We start from the raw sequence: 19,892 nt of genomic DNA, 5'->3' as shown, positions 1-19,892 counted from the left end.
AAAAGCACAGAATTGTTTCTGCTTTCATACATGTGGATGTGCATTCCTGTGTGGTGCCTTTTGGCCTGTGTGTGTTGGGGAGTTTGGAGGCATTTTGTGAGCAGCAGGAGCACTGATAATTGCACTCTGGTTAATCATCACAGAGGGCTCAGGATTGCTCCTGGTTGATGCTTTGCAGCTTCCAACGGAGTTAATAATTCATTGCTGGACTGTGTCAAAGCACACTCTTAAGTCAGGTTCCTCCATGGAGGAGTCAGACGAGATGAAAGATGGGCTTAGTGTTTGACAGCCATTAACTTGGTGTAGGGCTCTAGGCAGCGTGAGGTTAACTTCCCCATCCCGTGCTTTCCTGTGTTTGGGAACGGGAGGGACGGGAGGGACGTGGGAATTCTGCTCCCTGTGAAGCCGTGTGAAGAAATGCAGTAGCTAGCCAGAAGAATGCTGGAATGAGGGTGTGAATATCAGCGACCATACGGTTCTGGTTCAATAGGCTGTGGGTCGAGAGGATTTGCTTGCCACTGACAGTTTGGTAAAAGAGCTATTTTACTACGGAGTTGAGTTGCTTTCCAACGTGCAGTGCCAAACCTCCCAGGGAGAGCGTGCTTTTACCACCAAGGGTTGAATTTGGTCTTGTCCGTGCTTACAGTCATCTGCAGGAGGGATTGACGTGCAGGGTTTGTACATAAAAAAAGGGGTTAGCAATCTGAATTAAAAATTAACACATTCTCTGCATAATTACAGACTTACAGCCCACTAATGCTGTACAAAAGAGGGCTTTCCAGACAGAGCTTAATGGCCCCAAAGCAGAGCCATCACTTCTTTCCCCCCCCCTCCTTTAAAGTAGCATTGGCATATTTAAAACACTCCTCAAATTCTGCTGCAAAATAGCTGTTTGGCTTCCAGTTCTGGTTTTTGGTGGTGTGGGTTTTTTTAAGGTGATTATTCTTTTCAATGCTAAAGATGGAAAGTGGTTTGCATATTCATGGCACATTATAATTTTGAAAATAATCTCCTAGTGGATATTTAACAATGGCTTTGGGTAAATGGACACTTGTTGCGCTTTGTTTAAACGATTACATCTCAATTATCGCTTGATGGTGAGAGCATGGGTAATACCCTTGGTTCTTTGTTAAACAGGCTCTAATTAAAACTGGTTCCTGCACTTGCCTCTTGGATAAATATGGACGTGAGGTAGTTCAGTGACACTCTGTCAAATTGCCGAATTGAGTGCAAGTTCCCCATTCATCCTGACAAATGATACCGCTAATTGGGGTGTGGATGGCAGGAACAGCACTGCCAGTGTTGGTGCTAATCCTCTCTGCTTGGCTGGGCTTCCCCCACCTCTCCCCTGCCTGGGACCATCACTCTTGTAGTTTTATAGGATTGTGTTTCTCTTTCCCCTGCATCCTCCTGGTCACACAAAGCACTGCTCCTCAATCAGTGCTCTCAGGGCTGTTTCCCACTCACTGTCTTTACATCCTGCCTCTTGTTTGGTGCAAATTTAGTTTCAGAAAGCTATGTTGAAACTCAGGTCTCCTTTGAGCTCTGTAATTAGCCAGCAACTCTCAGTCTGGCTGTGTTGGTGATTTTTTTCTCTGCAAGAGAATGGCTGTCTGTGATGATGGTACAGGTGTTACTGGAGGTGGTCACTTCCCAGTTGTAGTTCTTGCTTTGACTCTGAATGGCTCCTGTTCCTATCCATGGAAGTTAGCCCTTTGCCACAAAGCCCAAATTCCATGCTAGGTAGGCCAGTAGCATCATAATACACTCAACCCACCTGACTTTTTCCTCTGCACTGTTTGTGTGGGAATGTAACTGTATTGATGTCAAAGTGCTAGCCTGGATTTTCTTCCTCTTCTCTTAATCCCAATCTGCATAAACCCCTGAACTCTCTGGCTCTTCTTTCTGCATCCCTTTGAAGGGGGAGGATGAGTGTGCAGAGCTGAAGGCAGAGGCAGCATGCTGGATGTGACAGCCCTGCTTCTGGAGAGAGGCCCTGCCTGTCATTAATGCTGGATAATCACCCTGCCAGCCTTGCAGAGAGGGCAGCAGCGAATGCTTTCAGGCACTCTCCAGACCCAGTATGACAGTGCAGTATTTGCTGCTGCTGCTACAGTGCTGGGTTAAGCAGAGAAGAAAAGATTTTTGGGAAGGAGCACTACCTATCACTTATAACTCGCTGCCAGTGATGCCTTTCAGTTTTGCTGGCTAATGGCAGGCACTGAAGCTGTAGGACTTCAAAAAGGAGCTAATACAGGAGCAGATCTAGCTAGGGATGCTGTTCCTAATCTCCCCCTTAACCCTGTCCAGTGCAAGACTGAAAAGATAGCAGTGATGGCAGACTACTAGCACGTTTCAGGGGTTGGGGTTTTGGGGTTTTTTTAAGGTAGGGATGTTTGCATCTCTTGATTTTTGCTGTCATGGTAGAAGGAATCTCATTCACTCCAGAGATGCAGCTGTACCTGACAAGGTAGGAGATCCTTGTGGACACCCAGAAATGGAGTGAGGGAATGATCCTGACACAGAGAAGGATATTCTTATTCCAACAGCTTCTGCATTCTCTTTGCTTCATCGTTCTCTTAGAGATATGATGCTCTCTACTCTCAAAGAAGACTTTTATGGTTTTCCTGAGCTGTGGCCCAGCATCCCTGCACAGTAGTTTTCCCCCTTCTCCTCCCAGAGTCACATCAGAGTGCAGAAGTGATTGATGCGTGAGCTGACTGAACGCTCCACTAAATTGATTGCCAGTGAAGAACAGATAGCAGTTCCGACATCTTAGCTGGGTTACCACTCAGGGCTGTTTACACTAACAGCCATTTGGGGTGAGGAGTTCCTGTTCATAGCCCGCAAAGCTGTTGCTTTAAGAAATCCGTAGGTAAGGGGAGGCAGTGCTGTGCTGAGCCACACTGGGAAGGCTTTCCCTGGCAATGCAATATGTGAAACAAAGTATATATATCTAATTGTGCTGGTCTGTAATGCGTAGTTCTGCAGTTGAGAGTAGCTTCTGCAGTAACATTACATGGCCAGAAAATAATAGAAAATGTCTGTTGATAAAAGCATCATCTCTAAAGTTGTGGCTAGCAGCTCCAGATGGATGGTTGTGCTCCTGAAATCCCTGGCGAGGCTGCAGCCTGTCCTAAAGAGCCGACTGTCTCTCCAGGTACCTTTACCTGTTTCAGGGCTTGGCTAGAAAGCAAAAACTCTGTGTGTCCTCTGTGCTCCTGGCTCTGCACCACTAGTGGGTTATGCAAAGTAGAGGTAAGCAGGGGGAGAAGGCATCCAAAACCAGAGCAGTGTGTGTGAGGTGAGCGGCAGGGGACCGAGGTGAGCGTGGCAGCAGGGACGGGGCCAGGCGTGGATGCTCAGAAATGCAGGAGGAATGCCAGAGTTAAATTATCCCTGCAAATGCATTACCCTTCCTCTCCCAGAAGGGACTTTGCCTGCACTGTGGGGTGTAGCTGGTCTCGATCAGTGGTTTTCCCTGCAATGCAACTGACTGCAGTTTGCCACTAAGAACATGGGATTTGGACCTGTCTTTGTCCATTCCTGAGGTGCCTGGTAGGAGGATTCAGATATTCGGTACCGTGTTCATGTGGTCACAAGCAGGGAGGGTTTGCTCCTTGCAGTGGTTTGAGGAAAACCATCTTTAGGATCAAGTTTGCTAGTTTCAAAGCCAAAATACATTTTATTTAAGAAATGGCTCTGCCACTTGTGAAACTTTGACTTGTGCAAGGTGCAAAGTGATGCCTTTGAGGTAGGTGAGACTAAGCCACAGAGCACCTTCTACAGACTTAACCCTGCTAATGGAAATTGCTCCCAAACTGAGTACAATGTTAATTCAGAGACTCATTTTTTTTCTCTGTATAAAATATCTTGCACCATATTTACTGATACTTCATGTCCAAGAGATACCCCTGCAGTGTTGTTTTAATTACAACAGAAGTGGAAATAATGAATTGGTGGTGATTCTGCAGATACCTCAGTGTTCAAGCACAGTAAAACACTCTCCTGATAACTTTTTGTCCTTCATTAAATTATACATAGACATCCCAAGTCTGGATTTTTTTGTGTGTCTGTGTTTGCAAATATGAGACGTGCATTTTGTGAGCAGAGTTACTGAACTGTGAAATGCAGTACTGTTGCAGCAGGGCTGTTGTTCTGGAATTTAAGAAGAACTGAATTTGGGAGTGTCACCAGCAGTCTGCAGATGGGAGCTGGGTTGGCACCATGGGTTAAATGTGCACTTGGGACTTGTGGCAGTAACTTCCCAGTAGTGTTAGACACACATTTTGTGGAACAGTTCTCTGTGGTTTTACACTCTGCGTATTAGAAAATGCATTCCTTATTCCTTTAGTGCTTCTAATTTTTTTTCTTTAAGATGGGGGTGGTCTGTTTCTCGATTTTTCCGTGGCTTTCTGCACTGTAATGATGGCACCATCACCTGACTGCTGGAATACACTGGCCTGACTTTAAACATCGGGTGACTGGCTCTTAGCATGGTTTCATCTCTGCTGTTTTACATCTCCTCTTGTAATTGCACGATTGCTTGCAGCATTGTTTTTCTATTGGTGACACTGAAAGGCACAGGCTAATATTTATGTAACCTTATACTTTTTTGTTTGATGTTTGAAGTGTAGGTGAAGAAGTGGTATTTTACGAATAAAATCCTCGTTATTTGAATGTGAGCAGCATATTTTCACCCCTCATGTGTAGTCATTTTATTTTCACCCCTCGTGTGCAATATTTGTAAGACAAGGTTATGTATACACACATTCTTAAGTATGGTATGGAGGAAGAAGTAGGTTGAGCCTGTATGAATAACAGGGCTGCATTTCTGTAGTGCTGACAGTTTCATTGATGGATATATGCTTACAGTTAAATAACCTGTTCAAAGCTACAAAAAAGAGTCATGTTTAATGTAAATAGGCTCTCAGTCTTTTAACTGCTAAATAACCAAACCCAGCAAAACAATAGAGAATCAAAGCTCCTCCTTAAAGAACATCAACACCAATTAATATGCAGTAAAATTATATGCCTGTACAAGTTGTACCAACAGCTCTGCAGGTCTAAAATGGCAGGAGCTTTCTGTTGCTGTATAAAAATCAAACTACCATTTATTTCAGCCTCATGGTATGTGCAAATTCATGCAGCTCAGTTAAGGGAATAGCTTCACAACTGGTGTTACAATCTGTGGCTGGAGTGCTGCATCACAATGCAGCAAATGCATTTTCCACATTAACCAAACATGACAGCTGAAACGATTATTAACCATGCAATATGTCGGAAGTCATCAAAAATTCACATCAGAGTAATTGCAGTGGCTCGGGGAAAAAAAAATAGTAGCATCTCTCTCCTCTTGCCTTCCTGCCGCCTCACCCCCTCCTAATTCCTACATGGTACAGTCCGTTAACAATAAAATATCCTTCTGTAACCTATAAACTGTTACTCCCATCAGTTACTGGTTTCAGACTGATGCTTTCCCTAGAATTTGAATAAAGCACCACTGGAAAAAAATATATAGATGCTTTGCAGGCAGTGGTGTTCAGCCGTGGAAAGCAGCTGCTTTCTTATTGTCTTGCTGGACTCTTGACTGTCTCAGCCATTTCAGGACCTGCAGGTTTGATTTATATTTTTTTTTTTTCTTTTTGAGATGAGAAAACTTGAACATTAATAGAGAGAGATACAGCTGTGTAAGCCTTAATACCAGGCAGCTGAAGTGTGGCAGTTACAGCCAGCATTGACAGGTTTGTAACTCCTCAGTACTGAGATCTACAGGTAGGAATGTCTGTCTTTTAAAATATATAAAATGAAGGTAAAAAGCTTGCTTTGATAAGAGAGAGTTTTCCTTCAGGTGTCTTCTATGGCGGTTTTTCTTTGTGCTGTTGCTGCAGGTTGTTTAAATTTGTAGGTGAGTAATAAAAGAGAACAGGTGGGTAGTTTTGGAGAAATGGTCCTTTGCTCACAGAAAAGAAACCTGGAAGTCTGTGGCTTTACCTTTCGATGTTCTTTGCTAGAGCAGCTGTTGGGTGGGGCAGTCCAGCGTCTGCTTTGGGTTTCATTTGTGTTGCCTTTTTAAAGACCCTCTTGACATTGCTGACTTTGCTTTTCATTTAAGCAGAAATACAGTAGCATAACTTTCTGAATGCCTTTATGCCTGTTTTTTCTTCCCTAGGCTATGAAAAGTCTATGGAAGTATTTGAAACAAAAAATAAAGATGCTACTTGATTATATGGGGTTTTTTACCTCTTGATTTTCATTGTCGTGCAAAGATACTGGTCCACTCTGTTTCCCCTGTTCTTACAGATGCAGTTATGATTTATTTAGAAGACACACAAAACTTTCTTTAATTTTATTTTGAAGTAAGGATTTCAAATATGGGATGAAAATAGGAAAATGTTTCTACTCTTACAAAGTAAATGAAGACACTTGGAGATCTGCTTTTTTTTGTTAGTTTCTTGACTGAGGTGGTGAACTATATTTGCTTAGTCAACTGGAGTTTGCAGCCTAGATCCCACCTCTCTTTGAAGTGAATAGGATACGTTATGAAAGGGGTTAAGCCAGTAAAATCATAGTCAAGGGAAGCAGTCGGGGAATTAACATTTATCTAAATGTGGTGGCCGTGACTGGCTGGGTGGGTGGCAGCTGATTTAATACTCTCAGATCTGAGGACTCAGAGGCTGCATGCAAACTGGCAGTTCTACCTGCCTTTGGTATTGGGACAAAAGTAGAGAGGGTGAGCTGCTTTTTCTCCTTTCCTTTCAGTTCTGTTTTTCTCTTTGGCAAAAAGCAGTTTAATAAGCCATGCTGTGCCGGGATGGCACCTGGGTTCTTGCAGCAGAGGGTGATTTGCCTCCTTTGGGGCTCCCTCCCCAGGTATTAAGGTGCCCGATTGCCATGTTCTGCCCTCTTCCTATAGTCAACTGAGAAATGCTCAGAAGGGGAGACACAGAACAGATGCATAGCATGGCCAAAAAGTTGTCTCTCTTCAACCAGATTACCTGTGCAAAGGGAGGGGGTCTTGCCACAAAAGCAGCTTAGCAAGAAATCAAGTAAAGGACAATGAAATGTGTGGTTTGCATGTGTAAAAAGATGGAGGAAGCCATCCCATCCCCACTGACCCTGTGTGGGAGACAGCTTGGTTATCCTTGCAGTTGGTACAGTGTGGCAAATTATTTTCCTTTGTCTGAAGTGGGTGGGAGACAGAGTTCAACTAAGCTCCATAAATTAATGTATGGGAAAATGACTGAGGCACCGTAATGAATAATTAGCTGTAGGTCTCTTATGGCAGGGTTTGCCGTGATATCTGTTGGCAGCATCTGGACTTGACATTTCATTTACATTGAAGTCCAAAAGCTTGTGTGCCTTGTTAATGCAAAGCACAAATAAAGGCATGCACTGCTAGACAGTTCCTTAGCCAGGGTGGAGTACAGCCGGGGGAGAAAAATGGAAACCCATTGTCTCTGGTGTATCCTCAGCACACCGGTCTCATGCCCCAAGTCTGGAAAGTTTAAACCTTAGGTTTATTGCACAATAAGAGAGAAATAAGCTGAGAAAGGGTGAAGTATTTATTATAACATATTTATTGCAGCTGAGAATTTTAATACGTGCCTTTCTTTCTGAGCTTTATAGTGTCTAACATTTTTAAATATACATTCTGTAATTATTACAGGCATATTCCAGACTTCTGTTTCTTAGTTTAATGATCTGTAATTAATAATTCATAGCTAATTTAAATAATTAACTTTGTGAAATGTATCAGTAATGTAGAAAGGAAACACCATTTCTAAAGACCACGGCATGTTTAAATTGAGGATTTAAAGAAATCATGACATGTATGAACTCCAAATTGCTTGCTTTCACTGTCAGTAAAATATTTATCTTTATTCCAAGGGACACACTGCCATGTTGAAAATAGCTGTTAGGTGAACAAAGTAGCTATGATTTATTTACAAATACTGAAAAAGAATGGGCTAGCTAATGTGGGCTTATTTTTTTAACCTTGGGTGGATGATTTTGCCAAATCATCTCATGTTATTTAGAAGGTCTGAACTTGGAATTTGCACATTTTCTTGACATGCCAGTGTGTATTTAAAAAAAAAAAATATTCTTCACACTACAGTGCATGTAATCTTGGCCCTTTCTTTGTAGCATTCGTCGCTATCAGCGAAATAAAGTAAATTTAACTTGGGAAAGGTTTTCTTTCCCTGTGTGGGTTTTTTCCAAGGAGACTTCAAAACGCAACAGAAATGTTACGGGGAAACCCCTTTGTGGAGGTGCAGCACTGGGGAGAGCCACCTATGCCGGGTTTAGGCTTTGCATCCTGGTGTGACTGGGTTGTCGCAGTCCCGGTGCTGACGGGGGGTTGATGTCTCTGAACCAGGCGTTGTCCCTCGGAGGCAGCGAGGTTCGTGCCTCGCTCTGTCTGAGACGCAGATGGAGGCTGGGAGATGTCGCTTGGCTTTTCTTTTTACCGAAGCAGAAAGATAACTGTGCTCCTGAGGAACGTTCAGGAAGGCAGTGCACAGGCTTTCAGCTCTGGGATGGGGGCACGGCAGCCGAAATCCTTCTGCTTGAGTCAGCCTGAGGACAGGGAGAGTGTCAGGCTCAGCGCTGCCAGGCTCGCTGCCTGCATCCAGAGGAGGTAAAGAGAACCAATTCTTTCGTTACTATTTTTTTTACATACAGTTTCAGACCAACTCAAAGGCATTTAACTGTTTCTGCGCATCTGAAATTGTGAAGGAAGAGGTGTGCAAATATCACTCACGTTTTGGTTCTCAAACAATCCTTAGAGCATCCCTGTTTCCCACAAGCAGCAAGGTTACGTGCTCCCAGTCAGACAGGCAGAGGGATAAAGCACTTACCAGGGGTGGGGGAGACCGAAGGACTGCACTAAAATTCTCAGAAGTGGCTTAGAGGAGGGGCTGGGTGTTAATGAGTCTCAGGTTCGTTTAATAATTTGCCCCTCTTGCTGGTGATCCATCAGAAATGTGTCATTTCGGGATGGGAAATACTTCATGGACTGATAGAAATGGCAGTTTGGCTTTTGAATACGATCCTGAGAAATGAATTTTCTGCTGCCAGGTTGTGTGGGTTATTGTGGCTGCCTATATGTCGATGCTAATGTACAATTAGTCCAGCAGCAGACACTGCAAGCTTGTCAGTGCCTCCTTTATGCCTTTTGCCTTTCTTTTCAAACTACTCCCTTATTAGCTAGTGTTTTCTGTGGGGTTCAGGGGGAAGACTATCCTCCTGTAACAGGGCTGGACACTCATCTTCCCTCAGTTTTATCAGTTTTTCGTGTGGTGCTGGTGGATTTCCAGGGGCTGGTCTCTCAGCTCACACCATCTCGGGAGACTCCTGGCCAGCTCTGGCTGCAGTGGGATTGAGGTGTGGTCTGCAATGGCAGCTATGCCCCGGCCCTGCCCTGCCAGGCAAGGACGTGACACAGGCACAAATGCAACGTGCAGGTTTTGTTTGTCACTGTGGTTTGTGAGCATGGTTTCCTCTCAGAAGGGGAGAGCGCGCAGCCACTTCTCGAGGAGCTGTGGAGGAACCACGGTGCTAAAATGGCAGCGAAAGGAGCAAGAAAATGGCGTCATCAGTGAAATTGGTTTGGATGCCTTGATTTGAGGGCGTCCTGCCTGATGCGAGGATGTTTTTCAGCAAGAGGTATTACATTACAGCCTCGGTTATGACTGTACAATGAAGATAAAGATACTGAGTCATTTAACTCTGTAGGTTTTTTTCACAGTATTCCCTTAAAAAGCACGATACCAGAGAGGCGGATATAAGAGCTTCTTTCGGTAGATGATCAGAAATTATCTTCGTTTACATGCCAGAAATATTTTTAATGTAGGGTTGCGTCGTGGGTCTCAAACCCCTTGGAATTACCTCATAATTTCATTTATTTAAAATAAATTCAAAAAAAGAGGCAAAGCCCTGAGTTTTGCTTTGATTGTGGATCTCTTGATGTGTTTGTGTTTTCTGTAGGGTTGTATTTTTCAATCACGATGCTGTTGAGAGGATGTGTATAGCTCAGAGACTGTTGCCACTCGTCAGAGCGCTGAGCAAAGCTCCACACTAAGGTCATCCCCCTGCATTTAAAAAATGTTGAGGCAAACAGGTAGCCATGTGTTTGGAAATGTGATGGATGAGCCCAGATTTCAGACTGTGTGGTCCGTTCGCTCTGTGCTGATGGTGAAATGCTGGTGAAGCCAAAGGAGAGGGGCTTCCTGTGGGTCCTGCTGGCCTGATGTGTGCGGAGAGCTTCCCTCACTTGAGAAGGTGTATTGCAAGTGGGTTCAGTTGTCTTTGTGACACTTCATTGAGACAAACCCAAACTCCATCTGAGACGCTTTCAGGTGGGATGTACCAGTGTCAGCCCGCTGGACAAGCTCCTTTTGGTAGCTCTTGAGGAACATTTCCTACTGCCATAGTTGGCAGGCAAGAGTCTGTCCACCTTCTTTTTCTGGTTCAGATATATTTTTTCATTGTTCTTCCTTCTGTTCTTTGCATGACCTCTAAGCAGGTTAGGGCTATTCAAGACTTTGTATTTTGCACATATCTCCATGGTGCTTTTTAGCTTGGTAGGACCTGGGATTCTTGTTGAACCACTCCCAGTTGTATTGTAGAGAGAAAGAAAATGAGAGCATGCCTGGGGAGAAAGAGAGGATCACTGGAGAAGGCAGCGCTGTTGCTTACACTACTTTTGTGTTGAATTAACAATTGCTGTCAAAAATGATCTGTGCAGTGGAGGCTGATAGTTGTATGTGAAAGAGAATCTCATTCTGAGCAACTTTGCTGTAAAATTTTAGATTAAAAAAGGTATTATCTTAGTTTTATGCCATTAAAGTGTTTGTGCATTTGAAAAAAGCCTACTAAACCCTCTTCTAACAGCATTCCCATGCACTGTGCAGCCTGACATGACACCGCAACGATTTGTAGAGCCTGAGAATGAGAGACTGATCTGTGTAATTGAAGTTATTTTCATTTCACTCTGATGGAGGGGAAAGACACAACAAATAGTATGGATAATTACTAATATTTTAATAATTAGGTACACTGTGTAAGCAATACATAAATTGTACATATTGTGATGGTTGATATACTGTGGTGTGTTTTAGAACAGCGTCCTACTTCACTCGTTTTAATCATTCCACTCGGATTTTTTAAATCTTGCCAATCTGACATATTTTGTAAAATCTTAAAATACACAGAAACATGCAATGAATTTCCATTTTATGTTAGGAGTTAAGCTACTTGTAAGTACCATTTTAAGTGAAATATTGAGATCCCATAGTGCATGACAACCCGAACTTGCTGAGCATCCTATGTTGAATTAGAAGAAACTAAAACTGAGCGGAGTCGTGTTTCATGCCCACAGCGATGATCTCCATTTATATGCACAACAAGCAGTGCCACATAGGAGAGAGTTCCATTTTTGGGGCTGCTGAGGCACAATATTCCAACAGGAAATCCGATCAGTGGTATTTTTCTAGGCCTTTCCAGTGTGACAAAGCTGTGCTCCCTGTATGTTTTCATGGTAAGTGTTTCTTCTGTTCACTACAGACACCTTGCGCTCTCCTTGACGGCCTCATGCTGCAGATGTGTTTGGGAGGACTGCGGTTGGGTGTGGGAGGTGGTGGTGCCTCTCAGTGCTGGGGATGGTTTGATATTAACTGATGGTTTGGGATTAGCCTTCTGCACCTGATGGATGCTGTCCTGGCTGACGAGGGAGCCGAGAGGTATTTGTATTTCTTCCCTCCGAGCCTGTATGTCTAAGGAACGTATTTCCAGTGTTCACTTGCCAGATCCAAACAGGCCCAGCAAGAGTCAAAGAGCGTGCACCATCTGCCCCTGCTTCTGTTAGAGCTGATCTGTGATTTCCCGAGGAGTGCTTCTTTCGGCAGTTTGAGTTTTTCCTGTCACGGCTAGAAGGAATAATGATATTTATCCAACACAGTAAAATCCAATGTTCCTGGATACGGTCTGAAGATTACTGTGAAAACTGCATGAGTCTCACAGATCAAACAGTCTAAACCAGTAAAATAATACAAAAAAATGTACTAGATTTTTGAATTGCCAGTGCTAGCCTGCGGCGGTGACCACTTTGTAAATATTTGCCTAAAGCTCACTCTGCAACACGGATTAAAGGCTGTGTTCAAACCTGGGCACTACATCAACGGCATGCTGATGGTGGGGCAGGGAAGCCCTGTTCCCACCCCAGGCCTTGTCTCTGGCAAAGGGTGCTGCTGTGCATCTTCCGCAGCGCACGGAGCCCGTGGAAGAGGCTCGTGGGCAAACGGAGGTGCCCCTCTCTGTTCTGCACCACGTGTGCTGCCCACCGGGCTGCACCACGGACTGCATCGACTCCTGCTGCCGCTGGGGCCAGGTCCAGGTTGCTGGTGCTCCAGCAGGAAAGGAGACAGTACTGCAGCTCTGCAAAATTTGGATTTTGCTGGAGCGGAAAGACGCTTAAAAAAACCCTGAAGTAACCTTTAAAATTGTTGCTAGTCATGCAACGGAGCAGAGAGGAGGTCGTGCTTTGTATATTATAATGACTTGCTGCCAATCGAGTGCTATCTGCTTGCGGGGTGGGGAAGAACTCTCCTAACTTGGCTCTCAAACCAACTGAACACGAGTGTTGACTACAAGCATGGAGCACAGTCATGGTGCTTGGGGGAATGTGGTTCAACACCCCTGTGAAGGCAGGTAGCAGAGCAGCAAATCTTCCCCAAGCCCAGTGTTTAGCTGTATTAGCAGGACTTTTTGTTCGCCTACATGTTTTTACTTCTTCAGCTCCAACATGGCTGTTGCTTTGGAAGTCTCTGATGCAGCAAATGGCTCTTGGGTCTTAGCAAACTGTAAACCCTTCTACTTTTTTCCCTGCTTCTTCTGTTCAGTCAACAGTGAATTAAAAATGCTTCAGGATTTCCCACTCTAAACGTGATGGTAAGGAAGCTGAGAAATGCACGTTGTAGTTTGACAAGTGCAGCTGTCTTAGGCTGGGGAAATTTTGTATTGCTGAATCCTTAAACTGAACAATGTGTTTGGGATGAGCCTCATCAGACCATCCTTTCCAGTGCACCTCTGTGTCTGTGTACAACCATTCAATCCTTGTCTCTCAGGCAGCTGTGAAGTGATGCTGACTGAACCCTTCCTTGGGGTCTCTTCTTCTCTGGGGATTTCTGCACTCGGGCCCTCAGTCTGCTTTGGCCCCGTAGCAGTTCTGCCATCTGAAGTTCTCCAAGGAGAAAGCCAATTTCACAAAAGTCCTTGGCTGGCTGTGCTTGGTAGCTGATCTTTGGGCAGCTGCCTTGATGCTTTGGAGGACACAGCATTGCACTGGCCAAGGTCTGTAGGGAAGCTGCTTATCTGCGTGGCTTTAGCAAAAACTGATGCTTTCTGCAAAACAAATCCTGAGGAGACCTGTGGAAGCTTCCAAGAGGCACTGGTGTCATGCATGCAAAGGAAGAGTGAATGGAGAAAAACACTGCCCATGCTACCCTGGCATGTCCCCATCCTCAGGAATACAACAATTGGCCACCTCATGGCTTATGGGCCCTTTGGCCAATCTATTTAAAGCCAGCCAGCAAGCACTGATGCTTATGTCAGTACAAACAATAATTTGTATTAAAAAAGCAATAATACCAGTGAGGTCTATTATTGTGGCAGTGGGTTCCAGGTAGCTTTGCTTCATTTTCTTGTCCCAGAGAGAGCATGACCAGGAGGGCTGTGCCAGGGTACACCACCTCAGGACATGTCCACATTTGCAGTAGAATTATATTTAACAATTTTTTTCTTGAAATTGCTAGCAGAGATAATAAATTCAGGTGCTTCACCTGGAGCTACTGTGCCCAAATCTTTGCTGAAAGGTGATTTTTGTTAACCATCCCTACTGGATTCACTGGATCTACTGGAAATCCAGCACTTGGAAATATTTTAATTGAAGAGCAATTGACTTGAAATGGTCCCAGATTGCTCATTTCATTTTCTTCTTTCTTTCTCTGCCAGTGAAAAAGTAACCATTGCTGTCAACATCCAAGGCCTCAGTATACTGCTTGGCAACATTTACCTTCTCTTGACAGCTTGAATACCAAGATCAAGTATTAAAAGTATGGCCTGGCTGATGAAAGTAATTAAGAGACTTCTCTCAGCCAGGAGAGTTTACTAACCTCATTTACTGTGGCAAATGGAAGAGACTTTCAGTCTCCTGTCAAAAAGGGACCATCAGTGTGTGTGTGGGTGCCCTTTCATACAGATAATTAATTACTGGAACACTTTTCTTGCTGGAATTCAGGCTGGAGCAAGGCAGGTGTCGGTTCCTGTCAGATCAGTCTGTGTCAGTGTTTGTCTGAGAGGAGAAATAAGAGTGCAGCAAGGAGGGAGATGAGAACAGGGAGGTGGCACAGGCTCCAGGGGGGTATGCAGACACCTGCCCTTACGCTGGTGGGGCCTCTTCTGCAAACCATCCTTGAGCAAGGCAGAGCGGGGCTGGATTTCAGCAGAAATGGGAGCATGTGAGAAGATCAGCCTGGAATTCAAGGTGTAAGAAATCCAAGAGGATCTGCAACATGCTTGGGAAAGATGCTGTGAGTCAGTAGAGATGTAAGAGTAGGCAGGACTAACTGAAAACGGGAACCCGAAGGTGGGAGAATGAGTGTATTTCTATGCCTGTGTCCCTGTTTTGCAAACACCATCGCATCGGATATTGTACAAATGGTGTGTGGGAAACATTCAGCAGCGAGTTTTGCAGAGAACTGGTGATGGAGAAGACTTGTGCTGCTTCCCTTCTGAACTAAGCACAGGAAGAATGCGTGGGAGTCCCACAGTAACAGAGGAAAATCAAAAGCCGCTCACTAAAGGAGGGCACAGTGATGTGACATTAGGGCTCTGTGAGCTTTGTGAGTAAACCTTCATTTTAATTTTCAAGCAAAATCCGTTGGGAACCCTGCGAGGGCAGAGCTTGTGCACGGGGAGCTGCAAGGTGAGGTTTTCGCCTCTGAGGTTTCAGCGACGCTCGTGTTGGCTGTTCCTGTCTTTGTCATCTGCCGCCGCAAAACAGCCTTTTGTCTTCTGACAATAATCTCTGTTCTCTTCTCGCTGGATGCCCAACGTGTCTCGTTCCTCGCTGTGCAGGCAGGAGCATCTCCCCTGAGAGGGCAGCTCCTGCCATCTGGGCCGTGTGCTCCCCGTGCGTGCTGAGCTGCGCCGCCCTACCCTTGGTACGGTCTGCGAGCGTTCGTGGCAAAGTCAAACCTCGCCTCTGGGATCGTGGAAAGCTTTTAGGGCAGATGTAACTGGTGAGCACAACCTGCACTGCTCCCAGCCCAGACTTCTTAAGGGATATGTGAACCCTTAAAGTTGTGGCCTGGGGTTTTTGAGGACCAAAACTCTCTAACGTAAAGCACATCTCTTCCGTCTTTCTGCCCATCCGTGTTCCAGAGCTCTGCTTTTTCATATAGCAAGGGTAGAGTTGAGTGCATTTATGCATGGCCGTGAAATCTCCATGACCAGTGACCAAAGTGTAGAGCACCACTAGGTGGCAATACGATAAACCCGGGGAATCCAGCAGCCAGACACCTCTCACTTTCTTAAGGAGTGAAATTCTGGCCGCCGAAGCCTGGAGTGACACCCCCAGGAGCTCTTGTTTGGCCTAACTAAGCAGAAGCAGTCTCATGAGCAGTAAGTAACAGGAGTTATTGAAACTCCCTCTTCTGAGGTTTAACAATTAGCCTGTAATTAAGTGAAGCAGCAATTGTCATGCTACAGTCATAATGTTTAGCACAAGACACAGGGCAACCTTTTTAAAATGTACCTCTCCTCAGTGAGGCATTACAGATATTGTTTGGAATGTGTGAGGATTTTCTTTTGCTAAAAGAGTAGTTTTTGAGATTGAAAAAGACAATTATCATTCTCTAATTGGCATTCAGTGTAATGTAATCCCTTAAATGGACCCAGTGAACTCTCTGGGAGCTGGGTGGTTTCATTAAAATACTCAGCCTGGATTTACTGACATCAAGGGAAGTTCAGGCACGTCTTAAATTACTCTGTTGATTGTTATCATTGCTGTGTACATTTCTAGGCAGGTACCTGCTCAGCTCAGGGCACACATCCTTCCAAGGACAGAGGGGAAACCAAGGGCAATAAAGGTAGGACTCGTATCTCTTGGGGCTTTCAGGAGCCCAGTGCTCACAGACTGAGCAGGGAACCAGGCATCCAGGGCCTCTGCAAGCTCCCACCCCCCATTGTGTCCAGATAGCCACAGGTCTGGGTGTTGGAAATGAGGCTGGGTTTGCCTGTACAGTTAACAGTGTTGTTAGCATACAGCTAGTGTGCTGTCCTCTGCAGCGTCAGAAACGTGGCTGTCTCTTCTGCTCCTATGTCTGTGTGTGCTTTGAAGGTCTAGAAGCACTGCTTGTTATAATTCCTTAATTCTGGATAACTTTTCCTCACTTCACGTTGGAGGTGGGGAAATGAAGCAAAAAAACCCAAAAACCCAAAAAAAAAGCTTGACAAACTTGTTGCCCTCCCAAAGTCCTTCCACCCATGCAGACATGGACAAGCCTTACAAAGCATGTCCCCATCCCTCCCCACGTCTCCTGCACAGAGCCAAGGTTGGGGCTTGGCCCAGTTATGTGACTGCAGCAACCCTCGTCTCAGTGACAGCTGCTGGAATAGCTGGTCCCCAGACATGTGCAAGGATCTGAATTTAGCTTCTCCTTTTCAGAGTGACTGTGATTTCTCTGTGGGCATTGCCTAAAAATAAAGCAGGGCATGGTGGCTGATGAAAGGAAGACCAGGCTGGGTGGAGGTGACCGCTCCCTTCCGTGTGTGATCCAGGGGCTGTGTCTGGGGAAGTGCTGGCACGGCTGTCTCCCAGCATTGGCAGTTTGTTCTCCCCCTGATGTACAGAAAGGGGTCACGTTCCTATTTCTGGCTGAAGGGGGTCACAGCCTGTCCCATGGATGTCTGTCAAATGCTTGTTCTACATATTTCAGAAGGAAAGGAAGCAATGCCCCCAGTTCCCCGTGCTGGTGCTGGGCAGCAGGAGGCAGGCAGAACACTGATGGGGCAGTTTCCTGCCAGACTTCTTCAGTTTGGGGGGATTTTAAATGCTCCTCACTTCCCAGAGTAGTAGTCCGTGATACCTGTGGTTTTATGTATTTGTGCTGCAGGGCTGTTTCTAAGACCTACCATAGGTATGTTTTTCCAGTGGCCCAAATCTCCCTGTGACAGCACAGGGATTCTTTGCAGGAAGATGGGGAGAATGAAAGGCACAAAAAACCTCCTGATTCCTGACAAATTCAGCTGGTTGCTGCTGCAATTGTGTATTCTCTTTATAAAAGCAGAGTGTGGTCCATTGAGTTCCCACTCTAGGTTTGTTAGCAGCTTTTGGTTTTAGAGCTGTGTAATGAGCGTACAGGCTTTTAAGATATTAGCACTTAATGGAGTTGATAATTTATAGTTGATTACTTCAGAGGGAGACAAAGGCTTTTTCTTTTTTATGATCTGAATACTGATTACGCTGAAGTGTGGGAGTACAAATCAACTTGGTTTGTTTAATTGGTGATGTAACAGTGAAAATGCAAAATAAAGGTATTCAAGTTAAGGTGTGATAAATGTATCCTGAGTGTTGCCTCTGTATGTTACTGAAGTTTACCTGGCTACTTGTTTAAAGTTAAAACTATTTTATATTTCCTAGTATGGGTCATGAAGGTAACCTTGGAGATAAGGAGCTAACAGTTCATCTAAATCAGTCTGTTCACATACACCCAACCTCTTTGAGATTTACTGATATACTGAAAATTACAAAGACAATTCTTCTTTTTTATTCACTCCAGCTGTATGCATGGAGAGAGGCTGTGTGGTAAACTTTTTCTGTATACTTTCCAACTGTTTAGTTATTTCCATCCTTCCTCAACTATTTTTAAGGCTCTTTTTCACGGTTCCCATCAGTCCTCCAAGAGCTCCACTTCTGCCTGAAGCTGCCAAGTCAAAGCCTCTTTTATTTTTTTCAGCATACTCAAGTCCAACAATCTTATCTTGGCTTATCACTCCTACCAGCTTTCATCCCAGCTCCCTCAAATGGAGAGCAAGAGGAAGCAGATGCTGGGACACAGAGATAAAAGAGAATAGAAGCAGGACATGTCACTAGGATTTAATGCATATTAAAAGAGGGGATTAATGCATTTTCATTTTCACATTGCTCTGTATGGGCATCTTACTGTACCTCTGGTGAAGTAAAGTGACCTTTAAACTTCTCGAGAGTGGACTGGGGAGAGAGCTCTGAGCACTTCTGAGGGCTGAAAGAGCTGAGTACTGCAATATGTATCTGATGTGAGTGCAAGGCTGATTTGTTGTCTGAAGCTCTGTTTCTCCTTTTCTGCAGGGATTCCTGAAAAATGAAAAAGATAATGCATTGCTCTCGGCCATTGAAGAGTCCAGGAGGAGGGTAAGTGGGAATAAAGCACCATTTTTTCCTTAAAACAAAAACGAAAAAGGGAGACATTTGCAGAGTCCAGTTTTCTTCCCTTGAAAGAAACCAGTACTTAGCGTGTAAGAAAAAGTCAGAGTTAGCCTTCCCCTGTTCATCTCCTGTCTTTTCACCCCCAAACAAGTAGTTGTTATGAAGATGATCTGAGCTGCAGCTTGTTTTCTGATGTGAAATTCATCTGATCCTGTTTCTGAATCTGTTTATGCTTTTGGTGTCTGTCATGTTCTGGGACAATGATTTTCACAATTGAATTATGCAGTGTGGAAAAACACTTCCTGTTGTTTGTCTTAAAACTGCTTCTTGGAAATGTCATTCCATGCTTCCTAATGCTTATTGTTTCCCTCCATGTACACTTTGGGCATCAGGTTTAGAACTGAGCCTGTGTTTCTTTCAAATGATAAGAAATAGTACTTAAGCATTATTAAATTATTTTGATTACATATAATTATACTGTAATTATGGAAGCATATTTAAAACTCTGTTAAAGTTATTATAGTGAAGGTAAGGATAAGACCTATATCCTACCATGAAAGTATGAAGTGAATTTATGTAACAAAACAAAGAAACACAAATCTTATGCTCTAGTTGCATACATGCACCCGAATTAAATGTTTGCCAGATGTCACTGCCTGTCATCAATTCATTTATTCTGGGGAACACACTGCCCATTAATTGACAATGTCCTAACAGTGGACTGCAAAGAGATTAAAAACTTGGTCAGCCAAGCAAGACATTTAGTCATACCCATTGCTGCACAGAGCTATGTGAAAGAGAGAGAAGTGGAAAACACAATATTATTCTCTACTTAGAATTAGTGGAGACATTCTTATTTCCTGTCCCAGTATACCCAAGGCTGTCAGTCTCACCCCAACAATAACAGGAAAGGTAATGAAGCATCTTCTCTATCCTAATGCTATTGCCAAAATAAGGATTATTGAGCTGTTTCCTTCCATGTGTTCCCAATTGAATCTGAAGACAATATAGTACATCAACCATTTGCAAGGTAAAAGAATGTTTTTTTTTTCTTGGGATATGATATTTCCTATGGGCTTTCCTGAGTTACATTCCTGTTGAGAGAGACTTTCTGATTCTTTGGCACCGGTTAATTTTCCCGTAATACTTTTAACTTTTACTTTCTCCTGTTTCCCATTTAAAAGAAAAACACACTGGTAAAGACCTGAAAATGAATTATGGGCAATAAACACACATCTCTGTTAAGAAAGTGAGTCAGACCTTTGTAGCCTCTGGGGAGGTGAAAAGCTGGTTGTCATAAGAGAAGTTAAGTCTCACCAAGCCACACGGATCAGTGATGACCTGGATATATTGTGTGTGCTGTTCAGTTAAAGGAGCAAGCCTATTGATTTCCAGCCTGCTCAGATTTGTGTACTGCAGTACC

The 19,892-nt window shown here is 44.2% G+C and overlaps 1 protein-coding gene across 6 annotated transcripts in view; it reads left to right on the top strand.

Moving 5' to 3' along the window:
• NUP93 (nucleoporin 93) overlaps positions 1 to 19,892 on the top strand; it is a 77,377-nt gene that overhangs the window by 29,907 nt on the left and 27,578 nt on the right. For 3 of the 6 annotated variants that reach the window (XM_027646471.1, XM_027646472.1, XM_027646470.1), the window contains exon 4: positions 18,392 to 18,454. In XM_027646471.1, the coding sequence (XP_027502272.1) occupies positions 18,392 to 18,454 (63 nt within the window). Of the gene's footprint in view, positions 1 to 5,460; positions 5,618 to 8,393; positions 8,642 to 9,646; positions 9,670 to 18,391; positions 18,455 to 19,892 lie in introns of those variants that run through there. The other 3 variants (XM_027646473.1, XM_027646474.1, XM_027646475.1) reach the window with 3 other exon arrangements.

The sequence above is a fragment of the Corapipo altera genome, unplaced genomic scaffold (genome assembly GCF_003945725.1).
Source record: "Corapipo altera isolate COAL_440 unplaced genomic scaffold, ASM394572v1 62, whole genome shotgun sequence".
In the NCBI taxonomy this organism is placed as follows: Eukaryota; Metazoa; Chordata; class Aves; order Passeriformes; family Pipridae; genus Corapipo; species Corapipo altera.
This window is presented reverse-complemented; position numbering and strand designations above follow the sequence as displayed.